We start from the raw sequence: 17,978 nt of genomic DNA, 5'->3' as shown, positions 1-17,978 counted from the left end.
AATTAATGCATTGCTTAGAAGATACATACAGAATTTTTTGCTCCACATCATTATAAATTTAGAAATGTTTTGGCATGGTGGTAGTATTTCTCACCCTTTTTCTTTTGATAGAGTTTATTATTATACTGAGAAGTACAAGTTTACATATCTAATGAGAAATTGTCGTTTTCTTTTTCAATCACTTTTAAATTATCTAAAGTAAACTACAGATCTTGAATATAAGTAGGTAGGCTTAATTGTAGATTTTGGTTAAATAACTTAAATGTCTGAAGAAAATTGTAGATTTTGGCTTTAAATGCACAGAAAGGATCTTAGGGATCTTAAAAGGCCCTTACTTTTTATCATTCTCTTCTCAGTATTTAGAGAATCTATGTCATAGTGGACAGACATCATTTTGTGGAAGCTTCTGACTTTTGTAAGTGAGCAGGTTGATGTAGACTCAAAGTATAGAGACTCAGAATAAAAACAGAGTTTTTCAAGATACAACAGTTCATGAATGAAGGAAAGAGCATCTGTGTTGCAATGCACAGAATGGTAAACAAACAAAAGAATCACAGCTGAGGGCAACTGTATATTCTGAAAAGGGATTGTTACCATGTTCTGAATCACTTTCCTGTTTTATGAATTCTAAAATTCTGAATTTATCATATTTCTTTAAACAAATTTTCAGAAGAATAGATGTAATAAATATATGCAGCTTAGAGACTAATAAAACAAATGCCTATGTACACATCACCTAGCTTCAGAAACAGAATAAGACCAATATTGCTTGGAAATGAAATCAGTTAATGTTCAGACCTTTTGATGGGGGGCCCTTCTAAGATTTTATCTCCCCTCTTCCCAGACTATCTTCAATTTTGTGTAATAATTCCCTGGACTTCCTTTTTAGTTTTACATTTATGTATATAGCCCTAAACAAAGTAGTTTTTAGTGTAGACTTTTTAAAAACTTTGTAAAAATGAACTCATCCTCTGTTTTTCTGTGCCTTGCTTTTTTTATTCAACATTATGTTGTTGAAATTCACTCATTTATATACAGATGTAATTCATTAATCTCAATTGTAGTTTCTCATTATAGTAATATTCTACAATGTATTTATCCAATCTATATTTTATGGGCTATCATGTTTCTTTCTAATAAACTATGTTAAGGTTAATTGCTACGTGTGGTTTGGTTTGTTTCAACCTTAGGTTCAACTTTTTTTTTAAAGCTATTTAGCATGGAAAGTATATTCATATCTTAAGATAATCAAGAGGTTCTAATTTCCCTTTTATCATTGATTTGAGATAGCAATTAACTAATTTTGTTCTGAGTACACTATTGAGGTACGTTTGGCTTCTCTTATCCTGATGCCAAATCTTGTGTTTGGATTCACAGTTCCCATGGAGAATATTGCAACAATTTCTGATTGTGCCAGTGTGATTGAAGGAGTCAGTCGGAGCCGAAATGCCTTGCTGAATGGGGACACTAAGAATTATGATTGGGATTCTGGCTACACATGTCACCAGCTAGGAAGCGGTGCGATTGTGGTTCAGCTGGCACAGCCATACATGATTGGGTCAATACGGTAAGAAGATTCATTGTCATTCATTAGCTTTAAAATGGAAGATACACATACAAATTGTTATTTTGGTAAAATGATCCCAGTAACTCCAGTGAGGAAACTGTTCTTTGCTCTAAATAGCGAGAAGGGAGTGAGAGTATAAAGAGAGGAGATGACAGTGAGATGTAGGGTGCTTGTTTGGGTTTTCTGGTGGGAAGGTACACCAGAATTAGACTCATGGAGGAACTTGGTAAGAGGCCTCTCTCTGGGTATGGCAAACCTCCTTCTCAAGTCTCATTTTGTCTTGGTTAGAGACTTTTAGGGTAATGCCAAGAGAGGTTATATAGAATGAAAAATCATTTTTGACTTTAATAAATGACTCTATATATGAACCAAACATCTGAATATGAGATCTGGTTCTAAAAGATCTTAGTGATCTTTGTATCTGGGTTTTTTGTTGTTTTTCCTTTTTGTTTTATTTTAAGAAGGGAACTTTAACTTTGCTTGATTTATAGGATTGTATCATTTTTAAACATGAAACTGGTAACATCCGCCAGAGGGTGTACAGTCGTGCATGGCTTAATGAGGGATATGTTCTGAGAAATGCTAGTTAGGCAATTCCATCATCGTGTGAGCATCATAGAGTGTACTTACACAAACCTGTCCAATCCAGCCTTCTGCACACCGAGGCTATGTGGGATAGTCTATTGCTCTTTGGCTACAAACCTGTACAGCATATGATTGTACTGAATACTGTAAATAATGTGACACAATGGTAAGTATTTGTGTATCTAAACATAGAAAAGATCCAATAAAAATAAGTATAAAAGAAAAAAAAGTGGTACACCTGTGTAGGGCACTTCACATAAACGGAGCTTGCAGGACTGAAAGTTGTTCTGTGTGAGTGAGTGAGTGAGTGGTGAGTGAATGTGAAGGCCTAGGACATTACTGTACCCTACCGTAGACTTTAAAAACACTGTGCACTCAGGCTACACTATAATTTTTTAAAACAAAGTAATTGTTCTGTGACATGATGACATCACTAGGCAATAGGAATTTTTTAGCTCCATCATACTCTCAGGGGACCACCATCATAACCAAAACATCATTATTCGGCACGTGACTGTACTTTTAGTTCAAGAGAGCTATCTGGGTCTTGAGTAGGCTGCTTTTTTTTTTTTTTCCTCTTCTTTTTTTCAACATTCTAAGAAGGCCTTTGAAAAGCTAATGTAAAAATGTAATGCAAATATAATGTTAAAATACACACACACACACACATAAATATTTCTATCTTAGCCTGCCAGGGGTAGAGGTGTTGGCAGGACATGACTGCCTTCCGCCCATCATGCTCCATCACATTTGCTTTGTTGTTTCCTGTTCCTATTTTAAAGTCAGCGTGTATAAAGGAAGAAATAGCACAAAAAATAATGTAGTAGGATTCTAATGAGCAAAGATTTATCTGTGTTTAGGCAATAACCACAGAGGTTAAAGCTGCTTGCCAGGTCCCTGGGACACCCTGAGGAGTCGATGCTGGATTTCTTGGAGAATTCAGACTGTGGATTTCTTCATTTAAATTGTCAACCCCATTTTATAAAGGGCCACATCACAGGCTAAGTACCATAGGCAACAAATCACAGATAGAGAAGCCTTGAGTTCATACTGAGGGCCAAACAACTCACTTTGTGCTTAGGAAAGGGGAAGAGACAAGCCACGTTAGTCTGGACAAGCCACCAGTACAAATAAACTTCCATCAAACAGCGAACAACAATCCTTCCTTTTTCTCAGCTGTTTGCATTAACTAAAGCACTCACAAACCATCTATTTAATAAGCTATTCTAGAATTTTTGCCATTGATGATTAGAAACTTGTCTATATATTTCCTATTACAATCTATCCCTCTTCACTTTAAAAATCCAGAAAACAGTTGTCCTTCTTTTGTCTTCTGGCACTCCTTATAGTCTTCACAATTTCTTGAAGATTACCAATTGTGTCTCTAAGATTACATCTGCAATTTCTTTCAGCAGGCTTGGGGTGTAACTCATCTGAGTCAGGAGACTTGAAATCATTTAAATTGACTAGATACTCTCTTTCTCTTCACCTATTTGGGACTTCAATTTTCTCTTTATTATGTTTGTTCTGCCATTTCTAATTTGAAGACCAGTCTTCCTGTCAATGAAGATTGAAGCAAACAGGCAGCTTAGTAGCTCTGCCTACTCTCTTTTAATGTTCTTTGTATTCCATTTGCTTACCTGGTACCCTGAGCCTCCCTCTCCACCACCGCCACCATCTAACAGCGTTCTGTGCGCATCTCAAACCAAGACCTTAAACCAAGACATCTAAAATGGAATTCCATTATCCTCCCCCTCCCTGCTCAAGTCATCTCATTCAGTTGCAGCTCTCTTATGCCTAAACCAAAACTATCCAGTGTGCCTGAGCCAAAAACATGGGCATCTTCCTGAATTCCTTCCTCTCCATTACCTTCTGATACAGCCTCCTTAACATCAAGATAGGAGGGAAATTATAGGGGATACAGTAGGAAATCTAGAATTTTAGATCCAGCAGGGACCTCACGAGGTCAGTGCCAGGGTGACAACTCAGAGAGAGACAAACAGGCTCTTCATGTGGCAAGGCCACCATAGCCTCTAGATCTACCCAGAGAATCAGAGATATTGAATCTGACTCCAGAACAGAGTGTCACTGGGGCTTAAGGGAAGAGAGAACAGTGCCCATTTGGTTTTCTTAAATATGGAATGAAAATGGTTCCCCTAAACAATTTTTCTTTTCCTCACTCAGAAGGGGATGAGAGCATGAATACAACTAAAGACAGAATTGTATATCTCAGCACAGTATGAAGCCTCCAAGTTCCTTAAGCCCAGCTATTGTTTTTTCAGTAAGAAAATCCATGCAATTGAAGCCCTGTGTAACTGGCTGAGCGTTCAAAGAGACACGTCTCTGTGAAACCAACATTATGTTGTCAGGAGCTGCATTTGCCTCTTCTGTGACATTATTAAGAGGAAAGGGAGAGAGATTTCTTAGCCACCAATGCCTGCGGACGATGCTGGATATCTTGGCAGGCTGTGGTTAGCAGTAGCTGATGTGGCCAGATAGACATTTATTGATGGGAAACTAGATCAGTGGCACCTCTTCATGGGGATAGGTAATTGACCAATGACAGGTTGATTAGTCAGTGACATTTGACCCACAGCTTCTATTGCTTGTGATGACTGAGTTGCTTTCCTAGTCACTGTATCTGAAGAAGCCCAGCGATTCCGAATCCACACCTAGAGGGAGGGTATTATAGAGCAGAGTGACTAACACTTCCCATCGAGGCAAGAGGAGAGCTGGAAATCCTGGAGACTCTGGCTCTGTCTGCAGTGGGGCCTCATCTCATGGTGTACCGGCTGTAGCAATTCCGGATTCTTCACTCTTGGCAAAGGCCTCAAACATGAATATCTTGATCATTGCATTCTTTATTCCTAAGAGAGGACATAATTGTTTTGTGAATTTGTGAAGTATTTTGTGAATTTCTTTTGTTTGCCTGTTTTCATAGAGAGAAACCATTTCTTCCTTTCCTGGGAGTTTACCCTGTAGTTACGCAGGCAAGCAGAGCCGTCCTTGTTTCTTGACAGAAAATGCGTGGGCCTAACCGTAGTCAGTGGGAGCCCAACCCTCCTAGTGAGTCAGGTTCCAGTACCCTGTGGTATACTGCAGAGGGTGAACTGAAACATGATCGCTGACCATCTCTCTGTCCCCCTATTTCATTCATTCAACAAAATCTTCTCAGCCTTTTACCGTGTGCCAGGCACTACTTACTGTAGGCACCGGGGCCCAGCACTGAATCAGCAAACATTGGTGCTCTCACGGAGCTGGCATGCTGGTGGGGATGGGGGGAGACGAACAGGGAACAAACACAACTGGTGACATGTGAGAGATTTAGACATGCTATGGGAAAATAAGGAGGGAGACCCAGGGGTGGATCCACAGTGCAGTTTTAGACTGGGTGGTCAGGGGAGGCTGCACTGGGAAGGGTGATGTGTGAGCAGCGCCTGAAGGGTGGGAAGAGCAAGCCCTCTGCGGATCCTGAGGATAGGCATCACGGGCAGAGTGCCAAGGCCCTGGAGGGGGAGCATGCCTGGCAGACTGCAGGGGCAGGTAGGAGGCCGGTGTGGATGGAGAAAGGAGGCAGGGGAGAGCAAGAAGCAAGGCGAGAGAAGTAACTTAGGAATAACAGCCCTGAGATGCCCTGTTGCCGTCTCTCTACTCAACACCAACTACCAAACCCATCCCACTCCCGCAGCCCCATCCCAGCATTTCATCAGCACCTTTAGAGGAGAGGAGGGGCAGGGCTGGGGGGCCCTCAGACCTTTAGAAGCCGCCTTCTCTGCTCCTGACCTGCCTTGACCCAACCAGCTTCTGGAGAAGAAACCACAGGAAGAGTCCTAATTCTTACCATTTAATAGGAACCTCTCTCCCCACTCTTTTGCATTTCTTTCTCTTTCCCCTGGCAACATAACTGGGAAATAAAGGAGTTTGTCCATGTTGTTGTTAGGTTTATAGGCACAGCAAAAGGTACTCATTTTATTTTAGAGAAAAAAGTGAAATTACCTGGAATGTGCCTTAAAAGTGGATAATTGAGTAGTAATTGTATCATTTTCATGCCATTTAAAAAACATTAAAATTTAAATCACAAGAAATCTTCAGAGATCTGACCACATAAAAAGACCAGAGTCATGATAACTAACCAAATCTACCTAAATGCCTTAGTTTATAGTTCCTCTGTCACCTTAGTTTAAGACATTATTGGCTGGGTGCGATGGCTCATGCCTGCAATCCTAGCACTTTAGGAGGCCAAGGCAGGAGGATTGCTTGAGGACAGGAGTTTGAGACCAGCCTGAGCAACATAGCAATACTCCGTCTCTACAGAAAATTAAAAAATTAGCTGGGCCTGGTGCTGTACACCTGTAGCTCCCGCTTCTCGGGAGGATGAGCCAAGAGGATCCCTTAAGCCCAGGAATTTGGGGTTGCAGTGAGCTATGAGTGTACTCTAACCTGGGTGACAGAGCAAGACCCTGTCTCAAAAAAAAAAACAAAAAAAACCCCACAACAAAAAAAGACTTATTATCATTCTACTTAATCATGATATCCTTTTTAGTGTTTTCAGGCTGGTATGAGAAATCAAATATACTATGTATGAAGTATACCTATCACCCAGTCTTTTTCAGCTAATAAATGCAGCACTTTGTTGAAACTCTAATTATGATAGTCAATTAAGTCAACAGTTTTTAAATTGGCTTGAAAATTATGGTTTTGTAATTGGTATGTGCAATAGTATAACTAAAATACCCATAATGCTTTAAGTAACAAACCTAATTATAAGTAAGTAGGCTGTCCAAAGATGAGATAATCAGATAGATGCAGCTAAATAAACCTGTCATCTCTCTGGGTGTTGTATCAAGGAGTTAATGACACAAAAATATTTTTAGTTCCTCACTTGGAAAATGTTATATAAATGCAATATGTTAGGACAAAATGGGTCTAGCCCAAAGCATGTTCTTGATGGGTATTCATAATTTCTGTGGGGATAAAGCTATTTTTATTTTGCAGTAAGAAAAACAATTCTAATTCTACCACTTATAAAAGTTAATCTGGCACAGAATGTCTGAACCATAAATCAGTTTGTATCTTGTAGTTAGTTATTAAACATAAGTTAAAAGAAGTAATAGCATGTTGATCCATAAAAACAAATTACATATGCCACCATGGTCCTTATTTATCTGTCATACTTTTCTTTGTCTGTGAACTGTTAAATCAATGCCAGCTTCAACTGCCCTTTCATTATGGTGTGGCTACAACCAACTCTAGACTATCTATTCAGTTTGTAAATTAACAAGACCTCTTTTTTTTCTATGCAAATAAAAAATAATCCTTTACTAAATTTTCTTAAGAGTGTACAGAGTAACATGGGCTTACGACAAAGCTTGAAACCATGCTATAAATGGTTTTAAGAAAACAATAACAATTTTTCCCAGTCTTCTCTCTGCCTATCTCACCTCAATAACCAATATTACCATCACCATAGTTATGGAAATATATAAGCAGATATATGGATATATAAAGATAGTGATGTTTTTATAAAACTAGGATCATTCTAATAAAAATATTCTGCAACTTCCTCTACTTAATAGTGCCTCATGGTTATATCTTAAGTCAAAAGATGTGTGTATGTATGTCTGTGTGTGTGTGTATTTATGATTCCTTTAATAACTGTATAATGCTCTACAGTATGTATATATAATGATTTATTCAACCATTCCCCTATTGATGGACAATAGAATTATTTCCTTTTTTCGATCACTACAAATAATGTGAAAATAAGTATCTTTAACACATATCCATCCACATTCGTGCTTTTGTTTCTACAGGATTAAGTTCCATGAGCTCGTTAGGGTCACAGTATATGAGTATTTAAAATTCTAATAGCCATTGCCAGGTGAAAAAAAAAAGAAAAGAAAAAGAAACCTCTTTCCTTCTTCCTATTGCTTACCACCCTCCTGCACTATTGCGCAACCACTTCTCTCCCAAAGGACAGGCACAGAAAAGAAAAAGGAGAGGAATCACAAAATATTCAATTTTTTCCCTACTTCATAGTTCCAAATGAAGGCTTAGTTGATAAGGGTGGGGAGAGAAATTGAAGCTAATGACTCAAATAATGTTTTGTAATTATTTGAGTATTTTCTATGTCTGTGCAACCCTCAATCTCCAGTAGGACCACAGATAATCTCAAATTGAAGATAGTGATTTTTTAACATTGTGATGGACTTGAGTCTTTGCAGCGGTTTCCAAGTGCCTAGTATGGTTCTCTGTGCTTGAGTACTCAATAAACACTCATTGACTGAACTGACAACATAATATGTTAGTGCAACTAAAGGGAGCTCTATTTGTCAACTAAATTGGACATCATATTTGCTCGGTGTATCTGATCTAAGTGTATGTGAGGAAACTGCTAAAGATCTGGCATCTCCAGCAAATGACCGAGATTAAGCTCTGGAGTTAGACACTGACATTAACACAGGTGGGATGCTTGCCTCGCTTGTTCCATGCCGTTTCCATCTCATTCTGTCTGAGGGCTGCACGGGCAAGCAGTACATCTGTTTACATTAAGACGTCCTTCTTTGCAATCTAGAGAGCTAGAAATTTCCTTTTTATAGTCTGAAGAATACAACAAACATCTAAATATATGGCTCGTCTAGCTTGGATTAAGAATGCCTATAATTCTAGTTGAAATTGGAAAGATATTATACAAAATTTGCTTCACTTCAGTCATGCTGAGTGTCATCTGCCACAACCCTGAACCAAGAAATTCTTCCTTGTCTCACTGATCCATGATTTATTACCAAGTGTTGTTTCTCTCTGAGCCTATCTGCATCACACTAAAGTCTTCCCTTGTTAGCCTCAAACTCAGAGCTCTGGTTCCCAGAAAAATCACAGAAAAGAATTATATCTGTGGTTCCCAATAGATGCTAGAGTCTGAACTGTGTGAATGCTTAGGGGGCCAGAAATCCCGGAGCCTCGAAACCGTTTGGGGACATGGTAAATATGCCTCAACCAGTTTCATCCTAGAGGTATTTCAAGACCAGAGAGTATTGCTATGGCAACTAAGTTGTGTGTTAAAACTACAGGAGGGGTGCTAGAATTCAGATGTTCTTTGGAAAAGCAAGAAAGGTTAAATGCCAAAAAAAAAAAAAAAGAAGAGAGAGAGAGAGTGAGTGAGTGTATGTGTGTGTGATTTACCTCACATGCCAACCATTTATCTCTCTTGAGTAATTGGAGAACTTGACAACTAGTCATCATAAAATATAGCTGAGTATATGAAAAAAGAATCCTTTTAGTTTTCAAAGATTAACCTATCAAGAAGACATTTTTACAGAGGATCTGAGCCCCATTTGACCCATAAACCTATGTTTAATAATTATCCAGAATTGTTGTTTAAGATCCCTGTAAAACAAATACTTTACCAATAGTGATTTAAGCAATTGTTTTAAAAACCAGAATTGTTCACCTTGGAACATCAAATGAATGGAAAGCATCAACATCCTCCTCCTTTGGTTTTACTTTGGCAGATGTTTTATATATTGCTGCCCCAGGGTAGGCCATACAGAGTCACAGAAATGTGGCTGTTCTCATGAGAGCTAAGAGGATAGGTCTTTCAGCAAATTGAAATTTCTACAAATTTAATACATCAAATTGCTTTTATATAATTTCTGAGTATTAAGTGAATAAAGCTATTCTGAAAACTGAAGGGCCACAGTCATTTAAGGTTAATCCTTGAATTAATCCAAAGCAGTTATGTACCTTTGAAAATGTTCATATTCCCCAGGTACCCTTAAATTGAAGACTTTTTCCCCAGGAGCCCAATTTTGTCACCTTGTTAAGATGCTATTGGTGCATCTTGGTAGCACCTGATGTCAGTGTATCTCTCTCTGTCTCCCTTTTTTTTTTTAAGCTTAGCTCTTTGTAAACTGGTAACCACAGAGGCACTTGAGCAAAACATTCTCGTATATCTAGTTAAGAACGAGCAGAAGCACTGAGATTGAAAAAAAAAAAAAAACCCCAACTATTCCACCTTCTATTTCTGAATCTTTCTCCTAGGAAAAATGATTATGATGGTGGGCTGGTTGGTGCCCCTCAAGGACTCCTTTCAGCGACTTTTCTGGACACTCAGGGGCTTAGCTCTAGCTGAGGAATTTATTTTTTAATTTTTCTGCTGTGTTGCCTCTTTCAGCAATGTATCATATTCACTGTAAAGGGTATTGGTTACATAGATAAATGCAGAGTATGCTTTTACTTCTCCCTGGATTTTCTTTTCTTGCAGCCCTTAAGACCTAATGGTAAGGATCCTCTTTCTTCCTGTCACCATGTCCCTCAATGATTATGACATTGCCAGCTTTGCCACATTATTTTTTTACTGTAACCAAACACCAGCCAAGACTGTTGAGACTTTCTATACAGTTTAATGTTTAGAAATGGCTAACAGTTCTTTTAGCTTCCATGTTTTACAGTAGTTCTAGAGCTTTAGCTGCTCCCACTGTCTTCATTTATGAAATAAAGAAACCAAAGTACAGTTTGAGTTCTTCCTCTTCCTCTCCATCATGAGTATGGTGATGCAACTGGTGCTAAAACTCCACCTTGAAGATTCTAATCTGTTACATGATCCTACAGAGCTTCCTATGGCCTTAAAAAGAAAATGAGAGACGGCATCATATCTTCTGGTTCAACCCATCCTTGTTTCCTAAGGCTGTAAATCATAGAAACTTCCATGAAATGTTGCAACCAAGACTTGACAACATTTGTTTTTGTTGTTGTTTTTTATTACTCCTCTTACTATCTTTCCCAAACATTTGTTTTTGTTACTAACACTCATTTACTCCAAAGGAGCTTGCATTCAGGTTGCATTTGGCTGCAAATAACAGAATATCTCATTGAGAAAGATTTCTAAAACGTTTTTTAGTTTTGTTTGTTTCAGTCTTACGTAACAAAAAGTCCACAGGGAGGTGGCTGCCAGTATTGGTTCTGCAATTCCATGATCTCTGCAATTTTCTTGGTCTTTTGCACATGTGTTTTTGCCCCAGAGAAACAAGACAGCTGCTACAGCTTTATCTACCATGTCTGTGTTTAGGCAGGAAGGAGGACAAAAGGATAAAAAGATAAAGAGCTCTACCAGCCAAGTCTGTCCCTTTTTATTAGGAAAAGCCAAAGCTTTATTTGAAACCTACCCAGCCAACTTCCACTTAGAATTATTAGGAAGGGCTGGGTCGTACCATCAGCCCTAGCGAGGTTAGCTAAGACATTGAGGGTCACGGTTAGGCGTTGGCTTATGTAGCCAACAGCTCTGCCACAGAACCCTGTCTCTTGCTTGATGTTTCACATCTGCTTTAGAATTTTAAAATCTCTATATTTCATGTATTCCATTTTTTTAAACAACTTCATTAAAATATTCACATGCCATACAATTCACCCATTTAAAGTGTATAATTCAATGGGGGCTTTTTTCCCATTTATTTTTAAAAGTTTCCCTTTGAGCCCACAGCATCTGGATGTATCTAAAACAGTAATACAATAATTATATTTTATATTATTCTCAGTTTCACAAATGTTCTATAAATAAAAAGCCTATGTCTAGTTACTGTACAAGTCTGATCCGAAATGTCAGGCATTGCTGATATTGTACATATTTTATTTCTTATGCATGAAGTTTACTTCTTGAAAAAACAAAACTGTAAGTTTCTGTTACAAACATTTAGTCTACTGGTTTTCTATAACTGGTCTCCTATGCTTTACCAACACAGTGAGAACTCATGTACACAACGAAATTTGGGAAGCAGGGCAAGATCCTAAGTACCTTCTGATTTTTCAAAAGGAGAATAAATTTTATTTGGTGTGGTTTTATATATAGGTATATATATTTTATCATATTTTATCATATCTGAATTCTTTTTAAAATTGTCAATCCATTCGGAATCTGTTAACCAGGTATATGTGGTTAACCAAAGCATCTGTTACCTAACCAGAAAATTGACTATTCTTTTGTACATATAAAATTCCAATATCAGAAATTTCACTGCATATCCATGTTATTTTATTTTATTTTATTGTGGCAGATTAATCATGTCAAAAGTCTTACTAGAAATAACATTTTCAGTCTTTAAGATCTAGAGTTTAAAAAGTCATGTCCATCTATTCTGGAATGAAATGATACATAAAAAGACCTCTGACTTTCAAAGAAGATATGGGCAATGACTGTCATATTACCTCAAGTGTGTTCCACTCTCTAACTTCTTGGATAACGTGGTGGGGTGTTTGGTAGGATTGTAGTGAGTGTTTCTGGCTTTGAGGACATTTGAAAGAAGAAGTACGGTCAGTGGGAGGGTAATTATAGCAATGCCACGAATTTAAATCTTGGGAAAAGTTCAAATACCCTCTGCTTTTCCTTCCACCATTTCTTTCTGCCTTCCCCTATATCCGTCTTCACTCCTCCCTAAAACTGTGGTCATGGAGATGCTGATCGGATTAGTGAGTTTGCAGGGCTCAAGAGTGGGCCACAGTTCAGTGGAATCACTTCTTGTGTGTCTTGTCTCCCACAGGGCCCTAAGTGGCATAGGCCTGGACAGTACTGCCTAGGAGGCCCTGCCTTAGCTTATCCGTGGTTTTGCTTTCTGTGGTTTCAGTTATCCACAGTCAACCATGGTCCAAACTATTGATATTAAATGGAACAGTCCAGAAATAATACATAAGTTTTAAATTGCATGCCATTATGATTAGTATGATGAAATCTTGTGCTGATCTGCTTCATCCCACCTGGTACATGCATCATCCCTTTGTCCAGCGTATCCACGCTGTATGTGCTGCCCACTTGTTAGTCACTTAGGAGCCATCTCAGTTATCAAATAAAAAAAACATAGTATATAGTACATAGCATTTGGTCCTATCCACGGTTTCAGGCATCCACAAGGGGTTTTGAAATATATACCCCCACGAATAAAAGGAGACTACTGTACTAGAATGTGTATTGGGTTCATCCTTCCTTAAATTATAGTGCTGAGAACGAAGAATAAGTTTTGAGTGTTGAAAAAGGGACAGAGAAGGCCTCCTGACTTGTTTTGGTTTGAAGCTGTTCAGACACAATTAGCTTGGGAATAGGGAGTGTTCCATGGCCCAAAACCCTTTGCATTAGGGTTTTGGGCCAAAAGTTGCACTAACAATAAAGTATCCTTTTGTTTCTTATTTGCTGGAACATTCCTTGGTGTATACTTAGCTCAAGAACCTTAGGGGAAGGAGTTGTTGGGATCTATGATGGTAGATCTTATTCCTCAGTCCCTTAGGCATGTACCATTTAATTGGCCCCAGATGTCCAGTGCAAACCCTTGTCAATTCTTTTCCTGATGTCTAGCCTTTCTGTATTCATTTCTTCTCTGAGGTTAAAAAATAATAAAGCACATATAATCAAGCACTATCTTTATTAGGAAGTTCACAGTAACGCTGTTAGAAGTAGATAAAGCATTATCTATGGAGAATTGTTTGAGAATTGGTGGTAACCAGATAAATAATATCTTGTTGATAACAGCCTTCCCAGTAAATAGGGAAATGGCTTTGTCATGCTTGTGTTCACTATAGTCAGATTTTAGCTGTACATGTTAGACTCAGAGACAAGTAGAAAATTCATGGAAATCAGATGGATCCATTTGGGAAGAACATGTTAAACAGAATCATCCATTTAAAATTGGTTTCATTAAAGATTCTAAATGAGTAGTTCTGTTAAAATGCTAAGTACAATAAGATTTTTATTGTTCTGTGCTTATAGACTGCCTGGTCAGCTATCTTGTAAAATGCTTTTTATAATCACAGGAGACACAGCTGGCAAGGGGATAGATCTATACAAATCCATTTCTCTTGGTGACCAACCAACAACTCAACACTGTCAGCTTAATTGGTGTTTAGTCTGTGATGTCATCTTCCTCTGTAGCTGATACAATACTATTTTACTGATGTCATAACTGCCGTATCAATGACTATATAACTTTGGTTTTTGGCATAGTGTTTACTGACTTTAAACATCTCTGTAATTTATTCACTCTACCCTACTAATTGCATCCCCTTTAGTAGGGATCTGGAGGGTGGTGGTCAATGACAATCCTATTTCAATGTCTTCAATTTGAGAATGCATCTCCTGGGCATTTTGTCAGTTCAGGGTGTATGAAGGGTTTGGGAATGGTTTTCATTTTCAATTGGAGCTGCTGCTGCTTATTTGATTATTATTCTTTTGGTATGGTTTTCTTTCTAGTTTTTTTACTCTTAGGAGGAATACCAGAAATTTGGGGTGAAAAGACAAGCCAAGAATCGCCAGTACAGTTGTCACAGTAACAAAGATGGGATTATGACTATAGCAGAACCTACACATGGAATTTGCTACATGAAAATCTATTGAAACGCTCAACAGAAGAAAGAGACTTGAGACATTTCTAGGCTAAGCACAGCCTTAGTTTAAACTATACCTTTATTTCTTACCTTGGTGCCTTAACTCTTTACTGCTCAATAAGAATAGCTTTAGTTTTCTTTCCATTGCTGGTGTCAGGAAACTCTTTCTGTAAAGGGACAGGTGGTAGATACTTTAGACTGCAGGCCATACATATAGGCACTGTTGCAGCTCTGCTGAGGGGGCATGCTGTGTTCTGATAAAACTTGACAAAAACAGGCATCTATAGGCCGTAGATTACCAGTGCTTGATCTAGTCAGCTCCTTTCCTCACTAACGTCTCAGGCTCATGTAAGTTAAAGTGAAGAAGAAGAGAAGTGTTAGAGAAGTTTATTTTCCTCTTATGGTTTAAAAAAATGTGAATGATACTTTTAAGCCTGTTATTAAAAGATATGACTATTGAAAATCAGCATTTAGTTTGGGAACAAGATATATACCATGACTGGTGGGTTTTTCCTACTGTGTTTTGTGGGAGAATGAGCCTGTGGATCGCTGCAAGGAGGGACCACTAGGAAATCTGGAAGACAAGGCTCCAGCCCCCGACTCTGCCCACAGTGGAGCAGTTCTGCTTTGATCTGCTTTAGATGCTGAGATTCTTCCAGGACATTGTTTGTAAAAGAGGTTCTGCTGCTAGAGAATATTTTTTAAACTATTGGTTTATATTTTTTTGCAATTAGTATTATGCCTCTTTATAATGAATACTTTATAAAAAGTACCAAAAGATTTATCATATATCACTTAGTAACTAAAAGGAAGAAATAGAGTTAAAAAAAAAAGGAACCACAAATCATCTAAATTAAAATCCATCTCCCTCTCTTCCCTTAAACACCCCCCCCCCCCCCCCATTTAACAGACTATTATAAATCTGAGAGGATGTGGTTTAGAGCAACACAGAGGCAGAGTCGGGACTCCTGTCTCCCATCCGCTGCCACCGCCACTCCTTACACCACATTGCCTCAGAATGCCATTGTGTCCGTCAGAGGCTTAAGATCACTGGCGCCCTTTGTGGTCCTAATAGGCTGAGGAGGTTCCTTGAAGCCTCACCATTTTCTTTTTTCCTGCTCATGAGCCCTTTTCCCTTAGGCTGCTAGGAGCCCCCAAGTTATTTGGGTGTAGACCGTGCACATAGTCCCAGCACCAGCTCCTTGGAGGTTACCTCAGGGATGTTTCCCAGCCCCCGACACCTAAATGTTGATTTTTCCAAACAGTCTCCTGTGTCTCAGGCTGCCTTAATGGGATCCTCTTCTGCCCCTCTGCATAAAACTCAATGTTGGCTCTTGGGGATTCAGTGCCAGAGTGGGAGGATCCCAAGAAATCTGAGATCTCTCCCACCTTGGGCATGATTCCTTCCCTGGCTTGTGAAAGTTCCTAATCTTCCCTGTCCACACCTTTCTGAATGTGAGTCAGTGCAGGATACAGAGAGTACGGGGGAGAGGCGTGTGTGCGTGCCCCTGCACTGGGTGTCTGCGTGGTCCCTAGACTGTGCTCTCTGGATGCCCGTGTGGGTCCTGTCAGCCAAATAGGGAGAAAATTAAAAGGGGTCCAGAAGATAGGGTTGTAGGGCATAGGGGAGATAAATGTTTGTTCTTCTTGATGAGGAAGGGTGAGCCAGCTAAACAAAAGACACAGTTTAATTTGCAGAGTGCAGTATTCTAATGAAGCCTCATGCTGTGCTTGAGTCAATGTTGCAAGGTCTAGTTGCAGCCTGGCCTTAGATAGATAGGAGGGATTTATTCATCCCTGCCTCCCTCACTCCCATTTCCTTCTTTCGACCGTCCAGGGTCCGTCACTGGAAAGCCTGGCTTCTGAATAAGAGTTTACCCTGGTAGCTTGCCTGGAATACATTTCGAAGGATTACTGTACATGGCAAGGAGTCTGGCCTCTGTGCTCAATGCACTCTGGTGAATATTCATGTCGGTACCTGTGAGGGTTATTTCTCGAAAGGCAGCTCTTGCAGAATACATTCCAAAGAGGGAGTGCTTGCTCTCATCTGACAATCCTTCAGCCAAACAAAAGTAGGAGGGAGGGGAAGCTACCCCGCAGTTCTGGCAAGTATTCATGAGACAGAAACTACATCCTCACATCCTCTGCAGCAGTGGGGAGAACTGCAAACCCTCCCCATGCAGAGCTTCCGCCTGGGCCTCCCACTCTGGGGAGAATAGTATAGACAGTTCCAGAAAACAAAATGGCAACTACCCACTTAGCTTTTGGTCCTGTAACCCACTCCAGTTTGGTTTAATTACAGCTGTTTAGCAGTTAGGAAAGTTGGAGCTATCAATGTTCAGCTGAAAACTGAATTAAAATTTATGATCCCGGCTTTGAAAACCTGGATCAAGAAAATTGTACTGAGTACCCAGTGATCAAAAGAATTCCATTGAAAAATGTAATTAGCCATTTTTTCCTCTAGCTGTTACAAAAAAATAATATAAAATATTGCTTTTTCCCCCCCCCCCCGGCTTCTCACTGTTTTTCAAAAGATTTATTACACAGTTACATAATTAAATTGATTAATTATCTTTTGTTTATAAGAACTTACAGTTATTAATAGTAGTTAGAATTTTTACCTTTATATACTGGTGGAGAAGATGTTTCTATTATTATTCTCATTAATGTTGTCTTTATTTTAATGGTAAGTCGTGTTCCACATGGAGGCCTATGATTTATTAGACACCTCAGCCTTCAATCAGAATAATCTACTTACTGTAAGTGTTTGAATTTTGTAGCACTTGCAACTTATTACAGTTTTGTTTTTGTGTTTTAAAGGGTGGTGGTTTTCATGTGAAAACCTTCACAAAAGATTTCATGAAGGAAATTCATTAGAGAAGGGGCTAACAGGGAGGAAATTTAAGAACAAGTAGATGAGAGAAAGACAGGATTCCATCGTCCAGGGCCTACCAGAGTAAGTACGGCTTTGGGAAGCGGGAGGCAGCAGTAACTTAGTAGAGAGCCTGGAAGGAGGAGTGAGCAACAGCTAGCACCGGTGGCACCGCCAAAGGAGGACAAGGGTCTGAACTGGGTGGGCAAGTGTTTTAAAGTCATTTTCAGCAAGAGCTCAGGACTTTGTAGATTGTGCCCTGTGGGGAAAAGAAGATGATTTAAAGCTGGAGCAAAGGTTGAAACCCGGATCTGATTTGGGTGAAAAGGTCAGGCTGATAAGAAAGAAAAAGAGATGTGGGAAAATAGCACTGGCTGTGTTAGGAGAGACCAAAGAAGAGATTTGGTAAGAACAAAAACAGAGAGATTACATGATTGAATAGGAAGACTTTTGCCTTGTAGTTGATGCCTGCTGGAATGTTCTCTTGACTATAATATTCAGAGTCGAGCCTCCTCACCTGTTTTGCCTTCAGTTCTCTCCCTTTATCACCAGGTTGAGAGAATACAAAGGTCTGCCTGTAGCTAAATTGTG

At 39.1% G+C, this 17,978-nt stretch overlaps 1 protein-coding gene across 3 annotated transcripts in view; it reads left to right on the top strand.

Annotated features, from left to right (window-relative positions):
* BTBD9 (BTB domain containing 9) overlaps positions 1 to 17,978 on the top strand; it is a 386,775-nt gene that overhangs the window by 283,594 nt on the left and 85,203 nt on the right. For all 3 annotated transcript variants that reach the window (XM_069487430.1, XM_069487432.1, XM_069487431.1), the window contains exon 8: positions 1,378 to 1,567. In XM_069487430.1, coding sequence (XP_069343531.1) covers positions 1,378 to 1,567 — 190 coding nt within the window. The remainder of the gene's footprint in view (positions 1 to 1,377; positions 1,568 to 17,978) is intronic.

Source organism: Eulemur rufifrons, chromosome 15, assembly GCF_041146395.1.
Source record: "Eulemur rufifrons isolate Redbay chromosome 15, OSU_ERuf_1, whole genome shotgun sequence".
NCBI lineage: Eukaryota > Metazoa > Chordata > Mammalia > Primates > Lemuridae > Eulemur > Eulemur rufifrons.
Note: the sequence above shows the minus strand (reverse complement) of the source record. Positions and strands in the feature narration are given on the sequence as shown.